The sequence below is a fragment of the Parasteatoda tepidariorum genome, chromosome 2 (genome assembly GCF_043381705.1).
Source record: "Parasteatoda tepidariorum isolate YZ-2023 chromosome 2, CAS_Ptep_4.0, whole genome shotgun sequence".
NCBI classification, from domain to species: Eukaryota; Metazoa; Arthropoda; class Arachnida; order Araneae; family Theridiidae; genus Parasteatoda; species Parasteatoda tepidariorum.
The window spans coordinates 65,045,899-65,063,849 of record NC_092205.1 but is presented as its reverse complement, the minus strand read 5'-3'; the positions used below and the strand labels follow the sequence as shown (position 1 = coordinate 65,063,849).

The 17,951-nt window shown below is 27.3% G+C and overlaps 1 protein-coding gene across 1 annotated transcript in view; it reads left to right on the top strand.

Annotated features, from left to right (window-relative positions):
- LOC107453570 (synaptogenesis protein syg-2) overlaps nt 1–14,238 on the top strand; it is an 89,840-nt gene extending 75,602 nt beyond the window's left edge. Inside the window, exons 17-24 of the mRNA XM_043041629.2 lie at nt 4,163–4,339; nt 5,128–5,267; nt 8,924–9,017; nt 10,052–10,167; nt 10,832–10,967; nt 11,890–11,979; nt 13,108–13,195; nt 14,115–14,238. Of these exons, the coding sequence (XP_042897563.1) occupies nt 4,163–4,339; nt 5,128–5,267; nt 8,924–9,017; nt 10,052–10,167; nt 10,832–10,967; nt 11,890–11,897 (671 nt within the window). The 3' untranslated portion in view covers nt 11,898–11,979; nt 13,108–13,195; nt 14,115–14,238. The remainder of the gene's footprint in view (nt 1–4,162; nt 4,340–5,127; nt 5,268–8,923; nt 9,018–10,051; nt 10,168–10,831; nt 10,968–11,889; nt 11,980–13,107; nt 13,196–14,114) is intronic.
- The last annotated feature ends 3,713 nt before the right edge of the window (nt 14,239–17,951 follow it).

Here is a 17,951-nt window from a genome sequence, read left to right as displayed (position 1 = left end):
ATGTTTATTCAGAGAAAGTACGTTTTTGTGTCTGATTTCGTAACTTAATTAATAGTTAGCACTAATTAATTAGCATATTTGAGGTCACCCCCAGGAACCATTAAGATTGACACTTAGTTCGTGAAAATCCGATCATTAGAACGAAAGTTATTCAGGGTGATTCGTTTTTTTTTTTGCGGACTGTACATTTGAACATTTTCTAGAGCATCAAGATTTTTCTCCTTGCTAATAAGTGCGGAACCTAGCTTAAATGACGACTACATCTGAATAAATATTATTTCTTTGCAATTTCCTTTTAGTTTTTTAGTGTAAAATACCACGTTGAAGCATTCTGCTATATTTTAGGCACCATGGCTTCTAAAACACTTAAGCTTCTGCTATGAACATCGAATCTGCATTTTTTTCCGTATTCGTAATATATTTCTGCAATCGTAAGATTTTTGTACCAATTTTTTTTTCAAATAATGATTATCAATCTCTATCTCTAATGTGTTTACTACACATTATATTGAAAAAAGAATTCTAAAAAAAATTTCAATAGATGGTTGCGATTATGAAACTTCCGGTATAATACTATTCAAATGTTGTCTATATATTAATTAAATATTTGGCAATATTGCATTTTATTCAGCATTTTAGTTATTGCTTGCATTCTTAAGAAAGTAAATAAATAGTGTTCTCTGGAATTATACGATCTGACTAAAATTACTACATCTTAACTGAAAAATACTTTCTTTTATGTTATGCCATTTATCATAAAAGTTTTATGAGTCGCAGAGTTACGTGAATTTAGTGAAATTTTTATTAATACTTAATGATTCCCATGCCATAATATGATGAAACAATTTTAAAAAAAAGTTAAGTAGACGATATATTTATTTTCATAGGAAAGTTTGTAGGAGAAAAAAGAATAATAAATTTATAATAAAGCTTTTCAAGAAAAAAAATAAGCTAAGATTTTTCAAACGTTATCAATTTAAAAAAAATATATTAATTGCTTTTTTTGATGTAAAATTAATTTGTTTACTACAAGTACATTCATAATTTTTGAAGAAAACAGTTAACCATTGTTAAAAATCATTCACCATAAAATAAATATTTAAACAAAGTTTCTTGCTTAAAAAACATCGTTTTTATAATGTTTGGATAATTCACAAGGCTCTTTCAAAATATATGTATGCTTGAATTAAAATCCTGATTCAATTAGTTGACGAACAAATAAACTGTTTTTGAATGAAATATAAAGATATTATTTGCTTGTCTTTTAAATTGAAAGCATTCGGATAAATTGCTGCAAAATTTACTTTGTATTGGTTATTTGTTTATAATTGAAAACAGAGAAACAAAGGCAGATGTAAAGTTTAAAAATTCATTAAATTTCACGTGAAAACTGGCATAATTGAATAGTTTGAAAAATCATTTTTCAATTAGTGTATTATTTAAGAAACTAAAGCATAGTATCAATATTTCAGCAATTCATCATTTTACATATGTTTAATCAATTAATAAATTATCGGATTCTTCATGAAACTGAATCAATCTTCTCTAAAATATTCGTTGGTGTTATAGTTGAAAAGCAATTTTTTTAAAGAATTTACTGAATGATGATTAAAACCAGTCAATTTAATCAGGAAACAAATTTCTTTTCAATTTAGATTTTACAAACGTTCTTCCTTTAAAAGCTTGAAACCATTTCAATACAAAATAATTTTGAAAGATTGAATAGTAGTTTATATAATCGCTAATGAAACCTCTATCATTATGCAATCTCGTTTTCGAATAATTAAATTGAAAGAAGCCTTTCATGTTCGCATAATAAAGTTTTTAAATCAAGTCTAAATCAAATACACTTTAAATCAAGGAAATGACTTAAAAGAAATTAGATTGAAAATTTTAAATAATAAATTGTGATCTCAAAACATACTTTAAAAATAAGCTTTAATGATTCATTTAAATGAATTCCTAACATGTTTGAAAAATTTTAAGGGAATGATAATTCTAAAATGTCTTAAATCAACACCTTCAGTAGTATTATCTTGAGTAATGGAAATCAAGTTTAGACGCACATTATTTTTCGTTTTAACCTGCATTATTTTTTTTAAAAAATTTATTCCGAACAAACTCAATCATTCAGTTCCTAATAATTGGCAATTGAGCAAAATATTACCATAGGTTGTTAAACTTATTTCTGAATAATTCAGTGTGGTGTTGCAATAATTAAGTGAAAAATGCTAACAAGATATCATTTGAGTTCTTACAATCGTGGACAAGCAGTTAGACAACTGCAAAAGGTCAAAATGTCCCTACTGTGGCCGCATTATCGGGAGAGTAAAAAATTGTCATCTCACGATTAAAAAACATCTCTGAAGGTTGAGATGCTATGCGGGAGAGCACCGGCGGTTGTTATAGACTACCACACCTGAAGAGTAACTATATGTATTCCCAGTAACGAAGAGGAACAGAAATGTCACTCCTAGACAGATAAGTGCAGACTACTACCGGTTGCAACCACTACCGGTACGCATGTTTCACCTAGAACCATCTTTCAGCGATCAAAACAAGTTGGTTTGCATGCATCCAGCTCTAATCACGCCATCCACGAAAAAGATTAGGTTGGTGTAAGGAACGTATTGATTGGGTTTACTAGTAAAGGTCCAGGGAGAAGTTCTGCGACGAATCCAGATTCACTATGAATACTGATTCTTGGCAACAGTTAGTGTGGAGAGAGAGAGGGGGGAACATGCAGTGTACAACAATAGATTCATGAACGTAATGGGCAGACATCAAGCACAATGGCTGAAAAACGTCTCCACATCTTCGAGCTAGGCAATATTACATCACAGCAGTATTGCAGAGAGATTATTCTGGATCATTATCATTTGTCTTTTAAGGGGTGTAGTAGGTCCAGACTTTCTGTTTATGGACGACAATGCGTGGCCATACAGGGGAACAGAGGTATAGGACACACTAGAAAGTAAAGATATTGACCATTCGCAATGTCCTGTAAACTCCTCGGATATAAATTCTTTAGAGTATGCCTTGATCGCCCTTGGCAGATATGTTTCACAACGAATACACCCTTTCCACACCATGCAAGAGCTGAAAACCGCCCTGAGTGAGGAGTTGAACGATTTCGCTCAATGAGTCTTTGATCAGTCGCAATGGCTCAGGGGATGGAGCGTTCGCCTTCCAATGAGGTGAACCTGGTTCGAATCCCACACGATACGAATTACTCATCCGACTTGCACCAACCACAGTGCTGACGTGAAATATCCTCAGTGGTAGACGGATCATGGGTTAGAGTCCCCTTGCAGTCAGGCTAACCGTGGGAGGTTCTAGTGGTCTTCCTCTATTGTAACGCAAATGCGGGTTAGCTCTATCAAAAAGTCCTCCACGAAGGCAAATTTCTCCCAATATTCCCTCCAGGAGTTCCCTTGTCTTCTTGACTGGATTTAAAATTACAAGGCTACGTAGATGAACATTAGTAGTCGTAAACCCATGAAATTGGGTCGGCTGTGCAACGTCGGTTATAAAATAAAAAAAAATGTGTCCTTGATAGTTTTTTGGACAGCAGAAATAACAGATGCAACTACATTAGTTATAACGCACATTCATTCTGACAAGAAGACCAATTTTTCATGGCTGCTTGAAAATCATTCAATAAACATCTTATATATATATCTATACATAAATATATATATATATATATGTGAATACATACACATAAATGTAACTTATATTCATAAGGTGATGTATGAAAAAGGGCATTGTAATTAATGTCAAGATATAATGTTTATAATATTGAGTCATTTTTGTACAAGGCAGTTGTTACTGTAATTATACAGTTCTTTCAAAGTGCAATATATTATTAATTTGATTGTTTAAATTGTTTTGTGCAAGTGAAATTTTGTCTTTTGTTCAAAGCAATTACTTAAGCATTTGCATTTATTTTGGTAGCTCTCTTCNATATATATATTACATTTATTAAAATATAAAAAATAATGTCAAATTTCTCAAAGTAATAAATAGCCTAACCAAAAAAATTATCTTTTCATTTATTTTTTCACGTATAAAATTTAGCAAGAAAATATTTATTTCAAATAATAGGTTGTAAAAATGGTCGTATCCAAATAATAGCTCTTTTTATGTCTCTCAATTTTAGGAGTATTTCCTGATGTTAATACTCCAGCTTTGGTCCCAAGAGAGAGTCCAAGTCATTCATCGATCGTAAAATCTTGGTGGATTATAGCAGCGATCGGAGGAGCAGTGATAGTACTTATATGCTGCGCTTTGCTTATGTGTTGTTTACGAAAAAAGACTAATAGAACCACGCCGCAAAGTAAGTTGCTTAAGTCACTTTTATTTTTCACTTTGGGGCTTGCCTCAAATTTATTCACAGGGCTTAGGGGTGTAGAAATCTTGTTTTAGTTTAAAAATTTAATGCATAAGAATTGGTTCCATGATTTAGTTAGTGGAAAAGTCGTAAGAAAGACATTCAACGCAAGCGCACCCCAAAGAAAATAATAGCTTTATCCGTTCTTTTTTTCTTTGTCTTTATTCTGGTTTTACTTTATTCACTTCATAAAGGTAGTTAAATAAGCTTCACAAGTCAACTAATAGTCATCTAAATAGGAACTTACAGGGGATTGTTTTAATTTATTAGTCTGTACAAAAATTGCTTTAAAATACATTTTTCTAACAAGAAAAAGTAAGCCAAATCTCTACGTATTATTATAGAAATTAATTTTGAAAATTATTTTTCACCAACTAAAGTAAAAAAAATAAAAGCGTTTTTTTGTTAAAAATTTTTCATTGCAGTAATAATAGAAAGAAGTTTATTCGCTAAATATTTTTTCCCTTCTTAATATCTAAAGAAAAACAAAATTAGAAAGTAAAATGTTTAAAGAATTTTAAATTGAAGAAGAGTGTGAGTTATAAATACCTTTTGGATTAACTTGATATTTTTTAATTTAATTCTTATTTAGGGGTATAAAATTAACGGAATGATAATACGCTATTGATATTTTATACATGTATTTATTTTGGTACTTAAAATTATTCAAAACCAATAAAAATTAATTTATAATTAATTGAACTTAAGTGAAATATTAGTTTCTATTCTAACAGGAACTCAAGAAACACGTCATATTGACGTTAATACATTTGCTACTGATGATGTCTGCAACAAGCTGTTGCTTACTGGTGATGTCAAATCTGTACTTTTATGTGGCTCAGAAAAACAGCATATTCCTCTTCATGATTTTCAGGTAAGCAATTTTGTGAAATTTTGTCTCTACCTATTTCTCGTTGATCTGGATTTATATTTCGAGATAATACTTAACATTTAACCTCCTTCTTCTTGACTTTAATTGATTTATTATCGGATACCATACTTATATTCATTGAAAGCGTAATGATTTGAAAAGAAAATACCTTACTATCCTACATATATAGTCAATGCACGCAGAATTAAATTTGACATCGCGTCCTCAAAATAGTTGGAGATATAAAACTATAAAGAAACATACCCTTTATTTTTACAGTAAGTTTATGGTGATTCACTATATGAACTTAATTACGGCAATTTATAAGTAAATTCAGAGACACCATAGATATTTCATTACGAGTTAAATACATGGGAATGCAAAATCATGGACTAAGGTTTCAAGTTATCCCTGATTCGATACAAAAAAAAACAAACAATTTGTGAGTATTAGTTTTGATAACAGAAAACGTAACTAAGGCTTCACTTATGTTTTGTGCTTCCATGGGATTTTTTTACTCTTTTGATATTTCTTATGGTAATGCAATTTGATATTTTTTATAGTTTTTCACCAATTACCCTCTCTCTGATTTGCCTTTCTCGACCACTACGGTTTTTTTAGTTTTATATTTTCACCAATATTTTTCTTTTTCTATCCAACTATCTGCCTACACGGCTTTGGCAAATTCATTTTGTTTCCTGATTAAAATCATTTTCTTTTTTGTTTTCTTCATCTACTTCCTGGTATACTTAAGCTCCTATTTTTGAGTACTTGGTACATGCTGGCTTTGATTACCCTTGTCATACCTTTTGTAGTAAATTAAGTTTCATACACGCAGAAAGAAAAATTTGGTAAAATTAAGGGGTGTATGATAGTGACATATCTGGTGAAAACAAAGCAGTAATTCTGGTAACTAAAACCGAAATTTCTTCGCATTTTTAAAAAAAAAAATTGTTTTTAAACATATCTAGCTACATCAAACTACAAACGTTCTGCAATACATTTTATTTGATTCTGACAAATACAAACCGATCGAAACTTAAAAATAAGGGGAAAATGAGAAAGGAAAAAAAATGTTTGAAACAGAAACACATATCGAAAGAATAATGATAAGAGTTTGTGATAATTCTTTTTCTGCTTCACTTGAAATCTTTCAACCGAAAAGAGAGCTGTTTGAAAGTTTTCTAAATGGTTATCTTAGATAAAGGTCCTACTTGCTGAACATTATGTGCTAAAATCCCATCCATCACTCCTCGCTTCACTTAGATTATTTTAAACTGAAAGAAAAATTTGAGATTCCGTGACAAAAATACGCTATCCCTGCATACGGAATACTGTTTTGAGCTTATTTAGATTATTTTCTGTAATATGAATATGAGAGTTTTCTGCATATATGTAAGCTTTTTTTTCATCTTTTCATAATAGTTATCTAATCTTTTATTTATTTAAGCATGCTCATACCAAATTATGATATCAATATACTCATATAAACCATTAAAGTGCTTGGGATAATATTGATGATTTATCGGATCGTCTTTCCAAAGGTTGTATTTAACATCAAACTGTTTTTAGTATTATATTCAGATAGATGCTTTATACATTTCTTTTGGAATTCACAGTAGACAACGGCAAAATATGCGTACACATATTAATATCTACGTCAATATAGAAATCAATCCATTGAAAAATTTGAAATTAAGACTTAGCATTATATTACATTCTAATTACATTAATATCAACCTATTAGATTATGCAATCAGGCTGAAAATTTAATTATTTTTTGTTCTTCAAATTATTTGTAAAGCATTTTTTTGTAATATTTGCTGTATAAAAAGTTTCAAATTTTCATTTTGTATTAATTTTTTTGAAAATATAAATAGATGTAAGGGCAACTATAAAATTAAAAAGTACAAAAATAGAAGTAATAGTAAAATTAAAACATAAATGACGTTATCATATGTAAAAATAAATAGTAGAAAGGTATTTTTTTTAGTTTCCTAAGATTTCTATAGGACAAGAAAACATCAGCACAGTACACACTACGAAAAAAAAGGTATGGGAAAACTACCAAAATATGGTAAAATTTTCCGTGTTTCAGGATCTATGAGAACACCTAAACACAAATTATAATTGAGTATATAAGTCTATGTAAATAAAAAGTTCTAAAATTTTCCTTTTAGCAATATAACTTGGTATTTCTCTTTCTGAGAAGTATCTAAATAAAAAATGGAAATCTTAAAATTCTGTTTAACTCTTTTTACTAAATTTTTAATGCATTCAGAATGTCTATCAACTGCAGATATTTACATTAGACTCAGGTTGTCATCTTTACTATTAAAGCAACCATATCTATAAATATGAATATACATTAATAAATGTAATATACATGTATTTGTTAAAAGAATAAGTGAGGCATTAAAAAATTATTTAATGAAATTTTTATAAGATCTTTTTTAGTTGAGTTAGTTTATAAAAAAATATCAGATGCTAAAAATAAATTTGCAAATTTTCATACTCGCCTATATTTATTTAAATTTAATTTTGAGTTTCAGTAAATTTATTCAGGAAATTTATCTATGGGGTAAAAATTAAAATGTTCAATTTATTTAACAGAATGGGATAATTCATTTTATATTTGAAAATCATCTCAAGCAGTTATTTATGTGACTCATTAGGTATTACTATCACCAAATATATTTCTGTAACTTATATTGTAAGCTCAGTTTCCAATTCTTACTTAACCCTTTTATGCGAGTAAACCCCTTTTATATAGTGTTTGTGTTTGTGGATTGAACGTTTTTTAATCCAATGCATGCATTAAAACTTTTTAGCTTAATTCAGATAAGGAATAAAATACGAATAATTAATTAATAAAATGTATCTTTCATGGTATTTTTATTTCGAATTATTACTTAATTTGAAATTTAATTAATATTTTTTTTGTATATGTCTGTATAGTGGGAAACGAGTTCTTAAGTTATCCTTTCACACTATTATATTCTTCAGACTTACGTGTGTAAGCTATTTTAATTTCAGTTTATTTTTTAATCTCAGAACTCTTTATTTAATTTATATATTTATATATATGTAATTTCTATTTCTGAGACATATTTGATTAAAAATAGGAAACATAGAATTCTGTAGTTCAATTCTTTACTAATTTGTTATTATTTTTTCAATACATTCTAGATGTTTGCCAGATTGAGATATTTATGCGTGATTCAGGTTATTGTTTTTAGAGCTATAAATATATAGTTAAATTTTTCATTAGCCTACATTTATTTAATTATTTTGGATTTTCAGTAAATTTCTTTCATAAAGTAACGTATAGAATTAAAATTAAAATATTCAATTTATTTATGAAGTGACAATCCAATTTACATTAAAATCAATTCTAATAGTTGTTTATATGACTGATAAGATATTATTATCTCGAAATATATTTCTGTAACTTAAAATTAATAGAATTAAATATCCAATCCTCAGTAAACCCTTTTAATATGGTGTTTCCAAGCAATGAATCGTATATATTTGATTTATGGTGCATTTTAATTGCCATGATAACAAACGACTGTTGTGACATTTTATATCGTAGTGTTAAATTCATATTGTTAATTTAAGCTTTATCATAAAATTCTATTTTGGAAATTTATTTTTAGGGTCATTCTGTTTTTACTATTGAAGACACATATAAATTGGATAAATTGCAATCTAGACAATTGGGTGAAAGTGGAAAAAACTCAATACCTATAGGTAAGGTATTGCGATAACAGTATTTGTTTTTAAAAAAAGTCAATATAATCTAATTTTCTTAAATGCTTTTGAAAATTCTTAAAATTTGAATAAATGCATAGTTAAATTTTTATCTGATTTATCTAGAAAAACTTGTTGTAAATAAATTAATATATTTACACAACATTTGAAATTTCATTTCAAAAATTCACTAATTTGTCGGCAATTAAAATATTTCTTTAATTAAAAAATATTAAATAATCTTCTCAATCGTAATTGATAAATTTAATATAATTAAATCTTAACAAATATAAACAAATAATATAAACAAACAACAGTAATATAAACAAATTCATACGTAAATAAAAAAGAGTACATTATTGTTTTCATTGATGTTTTAAAAAGAACATTGTTAGTCACGAAGATTTGTAAACTTGTTTGCAACAAATTTATTTGATACATTTAGAGCAGCAAAATTTGTCATAGATACTCATAAAGTAGCAAATACAATGAAACATATAAAAGACTGTTAACCCTAAAATACTGTTAGGAGTGTAAATTTCAAATCGAAATTTAAATAAATTTGTTCTTTTAAAAAAAAAGATTTTAAATGTAGTCATTTGTCTATTAAAATCATTTAAATTAATTAACAAACAAAAAATCATTTCGGTTTATGGCCATCAAATTCAAATTTGCATCAAATAAGAAAGTTAATATGTTATTAATGAACTTAACATCCTGTCCATAAAATAGTGTCACTCTTAATTTAATTGCAAAAAAGTCATTATGATAACTATTTCAATATTTTTTTATGAATTCTTTTAAATAAAACTAAAATTAATTAATTATTAGCTAAAACAGTTGTTTAAAAGAATAACATTTTAGCAGTTTAATTTTTAAGTTAAAAGGGATGCCTTGAATGTTTTCTATTTCTTTTAAAAAATATATACAGGATATATATACGTCGTTTCAATTTATTATTTTTAAAATACATTTTTATAAGGTTTCAAGAACTGTCCCATTTCTTACATCTCTACTAATTTTTAAAATTTCAGATATTGATATTCACGAAACTATAGTCGAAGAAATTCCACATTCTTTGGATACTTCAAGTGGAAACTGCCCAGATATATTACGGAATGAAAAGTGTGCTTGTTTAACTGCTTCCAAAGTAAGTAAATACTTTCAGCAACGCTTTACATAGATTTTATTTTTCAACAATACTTAAAATATTTATATATTTTTGAACAAATAAATATTTTACTTGTTTTGGAAAAAAATCGTTACAGCTCAACACCCTCAGAAATAAAATTCTCATTTTTGACGATATAGCAATCCTTGAGCTGAATTTCGTTAATTTTTAGTATCATTCTGTCACAAAATTATGTCAATTGTAAAGAAACACGGACTCTCAAATATATGGCGAAAATGCTTTCTTTTAACTCGAAACTTCATCGTAGTGCAGTGTGGGAGCTTGTTAACTGAAATGAAAACCAAACGATTGTACGACATAAGCCGAGCGGAAATTAAATTAGAAATTGGTTTCGTCGAAAATCAAAAGAGTTTCGTGATATTTGAGTATCACTATTTTACAGTGAAAATAGCCTTTGTTTAAATACGATACAAAAATTAACTCTAAATCAGTATTAAATTCTTACATTTAATTTTAATGTATTGTATTTCCAGTACCATCTAATATTTCAAAGCATATGACAATTTCCATGTATATTCATATTTAAATACTATCATTTTTTTAAAAAAAAATCTTTAATTTTATTTGCACAATCAAAATGGAAAAAAATATAATCTTGAGATTGAACTCTTTTTTCTTTAAGATTGCAGTTGATGAAGAAAATTCACCTGACTCTGTAAGTCCAGACAGTCCAAAATTCAACTCGACCCCTTCTGGATCAATTGAATCCTGCCTAAGTGTATATCATGAGAAAACTTCCATAAGATCTCTGACAGGAGGTAAGACATACAAATTAAGTAATAAATGACAAGTTTAATTAAACTCTAAGAAATTAAATAAGCAGATTACATTATTTTGATTATCAGTTGTTTGTCCTCGAAATATCCATCAACTGTTACCAGTTACTGAAAATTCTGTTCAGATATTTGCCTAATAGATAATACGTTAATGCAAAAACTATATCTGTTCAAAGATTAAGGCTGCATTAAGACAAATTCTAAGTGTTTGACATTTTTTTAATGTGCATTATAGAAAAGTTTTATGAAGGGAAAGATATTTCAAGCACTTTCATTACTCATACAATCAAATAATTCGACCATTGCGCAAGCAATCAAATGATTTCGCCATTACTCAGGCAATAAAATTATTCGACCATTACTCATGTAATCGAATAATTCGACTTTTTATTTGTCAATATATCCCGCATACCATTAATTTAGATGTTTTATAATTATCATTATTATTATGATTAACTTCCTTTTTTACTGTAAAGGAGAATAGAAAATTGTATTTGTTTTTAAAATGTTCTAATTCTGATAATAATTGAATTCTTCCGATACAAGTTATTCAAATAACATTAAAAAGCGTAAATTTAAACTTGACTAATAGTTATCAAAAATGGTTAATAAAAGCATTTAAAAAAGTGTAGTTACCTGATGGAATTGGAAATAACTGAAGATGATTATTTTTGGTTTTCAATGTCCACTAATTTGATTTCCTTATTCTTAAACTTCTCTTTCCCAGTAATGATTTTCAGCTTTTATTAAAAAAATGACTTACTTCTTTATTTAAAAAAATCTACTCAATCCCTTATACAAATATAAAACTGAATTAGAAAATATTTGTTTAAAATTATTCTTTAAAATATCATATTTTTTTTAAATTTTCTCATAGTTTTTTTTTCTGCTTCTAAAATTGTAGGATACTAAGTATTGATTGGATAACGGGGGTGAATCATTCAGCAAATGAGAAGCGGAGATAAAATAGAGAAACTTTTTCCAAGAAACCATGGTAAGAAAAGTTTTTACATTGGAAAACAATTAAACATGACATATACAATTCAATAGCTTTTTTCGAGCGTTTGGACTCAGTTGGACCCTTTTTTTATACATTGAGCACCATACGTGTTTTGGAAATCCCCGTCTGGCCACGTGAGCAGATTAGAAGTTCAATAGTGGCACAGTCATGCGAAGCGAACAGATTGAAATAAGTAAATATTAAGTAAATTTTCAGAGAATTTTCAGTTATTGTTTAAATTATTCAAAGTTAAAATGTATATATATATATTTTACAGTGTCCAGTCACTAATGACTGACAAGGCCTAAATAAAAAGTTACGGAAAGCTCAGTATCTGCCACTGATGACTGGTGTGGTACTCAACGCGTTAAAACTCATAAACGTTTCTTAAAATGTCCCTAATTTTGAATCAATACTACAAAACTATCTAATTACTAAACAAAATTGAAATCACCTATATATCAATTGGAAAAATGTAAAATTGTATTAATTTTACGAAAAAAATTTCATATCCTTTTATATTGGTTAAATAATATTTACATTATTTTATTTCAATACATGTTGATAAAGTTTTTGTTGTCTTTACCTTTTATTCAACCATATTACTAATACATTTTACTAATCATTGAGTTATTAATAAGTAATTGACAAAATAAGAAAATTTATATCTATTGCTTTAAAAATAATTTAAACTTGCTTTTTAAAAATTCGAGATAGTGCGAAGCACACAGGTTAATTTTTTAAAACATGTGAATAATTCCTCAAGGGAAATATCTAGTAAAAATATTCATTAGCATTTTGTTTTAAAATTAAAATGATAACTTTTTTAAGTGATTTCAATTTGGTTAATGCATTTTAAAATTCCTATCACTGTTTTTCTTTAAAAAGAACGAAAATGAGAAATTTTTTATCGTTTCACAGAAAACATAGCAACTTACAATTTACTTGTTTAATGTATTAGTGAAAATATAAATACAGCAGTATAATAAGTGGTATTATACACTTTAATTAATTTGATTAAAATATTTTTTTAAAGCGACAAAAAAACTATATTTTTACATTATATAACGTTTGTATATTTAATCATATTATTATATAACTCTATTTTCATTTATGATATAGGAAATGTATCTACGATTGAACTTTAAAAGATCATAATATTGCTTGAGCACTTAACAGATCGTGGAGACCATTGGATCAGTATATGGAGGTAGGTTAATACAACTTAATACGACGTTATTTATAATTAAGACGCATATTTTCATAAAAGTTACGTTTTGATGAATGATTTAAATGGGTCAAAAGTTTTCCCACATATAATGAAACATATGTGTGATTTAACTGCTTTTTAGTCACGTGATTCTTTTTTTCCGATCTTTTTCTTCACGTCATTCTTTTTTTTTTTATATAAAAAATGAACATTTCTGTTTCTGGGGTCCAAGATCACTCGTACGTAATCTCAATACGATACATTTGTATTACGTCTCGTATTGTTGCGTATACACAGTCTGTACTACGTATACTCTCAGACTATGCGGTCCTGCGAAAACGCATTTTTCTCATTTCTAAATGGGTTGAAATGGAGTAACCTTGTTATCAAACTCTCTGTGAACTATTTTAACATTTATGTTTTTAATTTTGCTATATCCTAGTTCGTTTTCCAAGTTTTGATGTAAATTTTCCGTAATATTATATTTATGATAATATCGTGTTATTTTATTATATATTTGCATACGTTTTTCTTGCTTGTTCATTGTTCTGTTAACATTAGAAATTTGTTGTTTCACTTAGTATGCATGTATGATGCATACACTAGCCAAAAAATATCTATGCTAATATGAATACGAACGAAATCCAGTGCGAAGTATGAAAAAAAAACTCCAAAGACTGCAGCAACTGTTGCTTTCTGTAAGTATTAAACGAAGAATGAATTAAATTTCTAGTTGATTAATCTAGTTGGTTAAACTTTTGCTAGCGTTGCCTGAAATATGGAATGGCTGCATTAAACACTTTTATTTTGCAAAACCATTCGATAATTGGATTGTTTCTTTATGTGCTATTATCTTATTCAGCAAAGTTCCTGTGTATTTCGCACAGCTTATAATTTGCCTTAACCCTTTTCTTTTTAGGCTAAGAACTCCGGATGATTTGATAACATTTCAAAGGCAGACTGTTAGGTGGTGATTTACTGAATTTGTTGATATTAAATTGCGGAAAGATGTTTTAATGGCAAACAAATGGTAGGTCATTGTATTTAAATTTTCAAAAAAGTATTTCACATAAAGAATTAATCGAAAATTATATTTCTTACTATAAAATGTTTGTAAATAAATACATATACTTAGTATTTAATATATTGGCAGTGGTAAAGTATTATTAAATCTATATTTAAGTAATAAAAGTGATATCGAAGTCTGTGAAGATAATGTATAGAAGGCAGAATTAAAAACATCAAATGCAGCAAAATTGTCCAGTCAAAAACTTTAATTAATTTAAATCATACCCAAATGGTAAATTATTAAGTGTTGTTAATTTTGTACTATAGTAGCTTGCTACAAATAATGTGATTTCGTTGTATTTCCTATTAAGTTTCTAAATCTTTCCTTTTTTTCATTTTTCAGATTTCTTCAGATGCAATGAAGTACAAAACTCAGATGACGATAATGATTCAGTCCAGGGCTGTAAAAGAAAAACGTCAATCATGTTTGTTTAAATTAAATAATATTTTTTCTTAAATCGTAGAGTAAAGTTACAGAAAATTTCTCACTCCATCTTTGTTCATTTTTACGTAATATCTATAGCATCGTTGACTTAAGCTGTGGGTTTAAGGTAAATTAATATAGTTATAACGAAAAAAATATTTATTTATGCACAAAAACAAAAACAAGTATTTTTATACATAAAATTAAAAATTGTTAAGTTTAGAGTGCATTTAAATTAGACTACAAGGCATGCAGTTTTAAATGAATTTTTAATATGAAAGCTTAGTTGAGACATTGAATAAGCTACTTTAATTAAACTAGCTCATTTAAATTTTATTTCTCTGTTTCATTTAAAGACACAAAATCGTTAAATTTTAAATATATTTAACACATTTATAGATCTCTAAAAAAGATGTATACAGATGAAGTACGCATTACAAAAGTAAAATGAAAGAGCAAGAAATCTAGTTAAAGTCCTGAAATTATTTATTTAAGATTTATTAAGACCAAAAACTTATTTATTTGAATAATAATTTTAAAAAAAGCCATTTTCTTTGAATTTTAATAAGAAAATGGTAAATATTAGTGGTTCAGTTGCTCCACTTTGAATATTAACTATTAAAATGTTGAAAATATTGACAATATTAACTTTTTTGAAGAAAGTTGTTGCTAAATATTAATAAAATTTATATATATAAATTTCTCACTTAAATTGAATATTAATAAATATATACTATTGTTAATCTTATCAAAAAAAATTTTAATATCTTACTAAAATGTATCATTCAGTTGTTAACGTATTTATATTTATAAATTATGGGATTATACGATTTTGTTAATATATTATTATTGTTGTCTTTTAAAGATTATTAAAAAGCAAATATTGAATATGCACTTAATCTTTTTGCATCTTCTTATGAGTAAAAATAAAGAAATTTTTTAATGATCTGTATTAAACCTCAATTAGGTAAAGGACGGCTACAGAAAAGGTATTTTTTTGATTTCGTATGAGTAAGTAAGTTTTGCGTTTTTTTAAAAATACTACGTCTGCAAAACTGCAGTATTTGTGAGAAAAAAAATAATAACATCAAAAAAGTTATCAAATCTTGAAATGTAAAATCTGTGAAATTATAAAGCATTCAAATTAAATTATAATACCACAATCATAAAATAAAGTATTTACGGAAGTAAGGAAGGAAGTTGATTAAAGAGGGAAGGAGGTTGAAATTACTAATAAAAATATTTTTCTATCAGATTCTGACTAATACCACGTTACAAATAAAGCAAGTTTTGTTAGCCGGCACCAATGTGTATTCATGAACACGAAGAATATGAGGACCAAACTTAGATATGGCATGCTCCGTTTGTTCATGTTTTAAATACTTTGTTAATTGAAAAACTGAATTTTGATGCTACTACTCTTTGTACATTTGTTAAGGAAATAAATATATTAAATATAATCTTTAACTCCTAATGTGTATTTTTCTTTAAAACAAACAAAATTGTGTGACTTACATGATGGTAATAAAACACAATCTGGTGTTCTACAAGAAATATAGAAAAGCGCTATAATTGGATCAGTAAGAGTGCCCGACGAAACTAGCAATAGTTATGTGGCTAACTGAAACGTCTCCAAAGTACATTCTTTTCTAAGTTAAGGTGATCATTATAAGTGAAAGATAAGGTGATAAATATGTGAGTATCGTAGGTTGCTTTGCGAATGTTATTGATATTACAGATAATGAATCAAATGAGAGGTGTTTGTGCATTCATTTAAGACGAATGCGTCTCATAATGATGATTATTGCGACTTGACAAGGCAACGCAATATGAAATCATACGTTTCACTGATACCTGAAAAACCTCTTACAATTCACTATTATTTAATTAGCCTTTTACTTGTGGCTGTTACAGCATATGGACCACATGTGATGGTAAAACATGATACACCATAATCATGGGGTTAAGCGAAACATATCGCCTTGAACACCCATCTCAATTGCAGCCTAGACGCTTTCGATTGAATTCAGGTAATCTTTATGGCTAGAAAAGTGTGTGCAAATGAATGATTCCAGCATTAAAAAAAATCTCGATTGTTTCTGTCATGTGGTAAAATTATACACTTTTTAGTTTTAATATTTTATTTTTTTATTTTTCAAACTCAAAAGTAGTAAATTTCATACATTTTTTTCCCCACTAAATGCAGTTACTAATAAACAGCTGCTCTTTTAAAGACAGAAAAGAAAGAGCATGTACATTACATAACATGTAAAACGATTCATTTATTCGGATATTTTAATTTTTGTATTTTCTCTTATTATTATTTAATATCTAACGTCTATTTAGAGTCATAAAAGCTTATTTACTAAACATCAGCTAAAGGAGATTGTTTTTTCATTTTCCCAAGACAATTTCCTCAAATTTATCAAGGACAGCAACTTTTTTGAATTAAAACTATTTTTTTATAATCTTATGTGCTTGAAAAGCAAATAATTAAATAATGTATACATGAAAAAAAACTATCCTAGGAGACTTAGATAGAGAGAAATAGGAAGTAAAGGGAAAAACTCTTTGTTTTTGAAGCACTAGAAAAAACTGCATTTTATTAATTAAAACATAAAGTTTGTGCTTTGACAATAATGAATAAATTGTTTTTCTTACTGTGTGTTATGCTTTCATTCTCCAAGCTATATCAATGCATAAAGATGAGGCTTTTTTCTTTATTCTCTAGACATTTTAACTTTTCATTATTACAAATTCAAAAAAAAGAAAAAGGAGAAGATGTTAACTTTATGGCTTTCACTCAAATATTTAAAACAGAGAAAATTTTCTTTTTGTTTTTCCTTCAATTCTTTAAGATTGCTTCTAAAATAAAATCGTTAGCTTTTTTGTTAATAAATATATAAATGCATTTTAGTATTTTCCCAAACTCCCCGATGACTCAAAGTAATTGCTATAAGTAATTTTACATTTTCTATTTAACTGACATAAAAATGTAGTAAATCAAACTTTTTAACTCAACAATTTTTAATAAGCTCATTTTGTGAGAAATATCACTTGAACAGCTGAAGCATATCTTGTTTATGATGGCATTAATTTTCTTTGATAAAAGGATGAAGAGATAAACTACGCTTAATCACAAGTCGCTTTAGAAATTGTCGTAAGTATTGTTTATTCTTTTAATTAATAAATTGTTGGAGATTTTCTACACATTTATTGAACTTCTTTTAATAATTTTTAAATGTAAGTATTTTACTAATATAT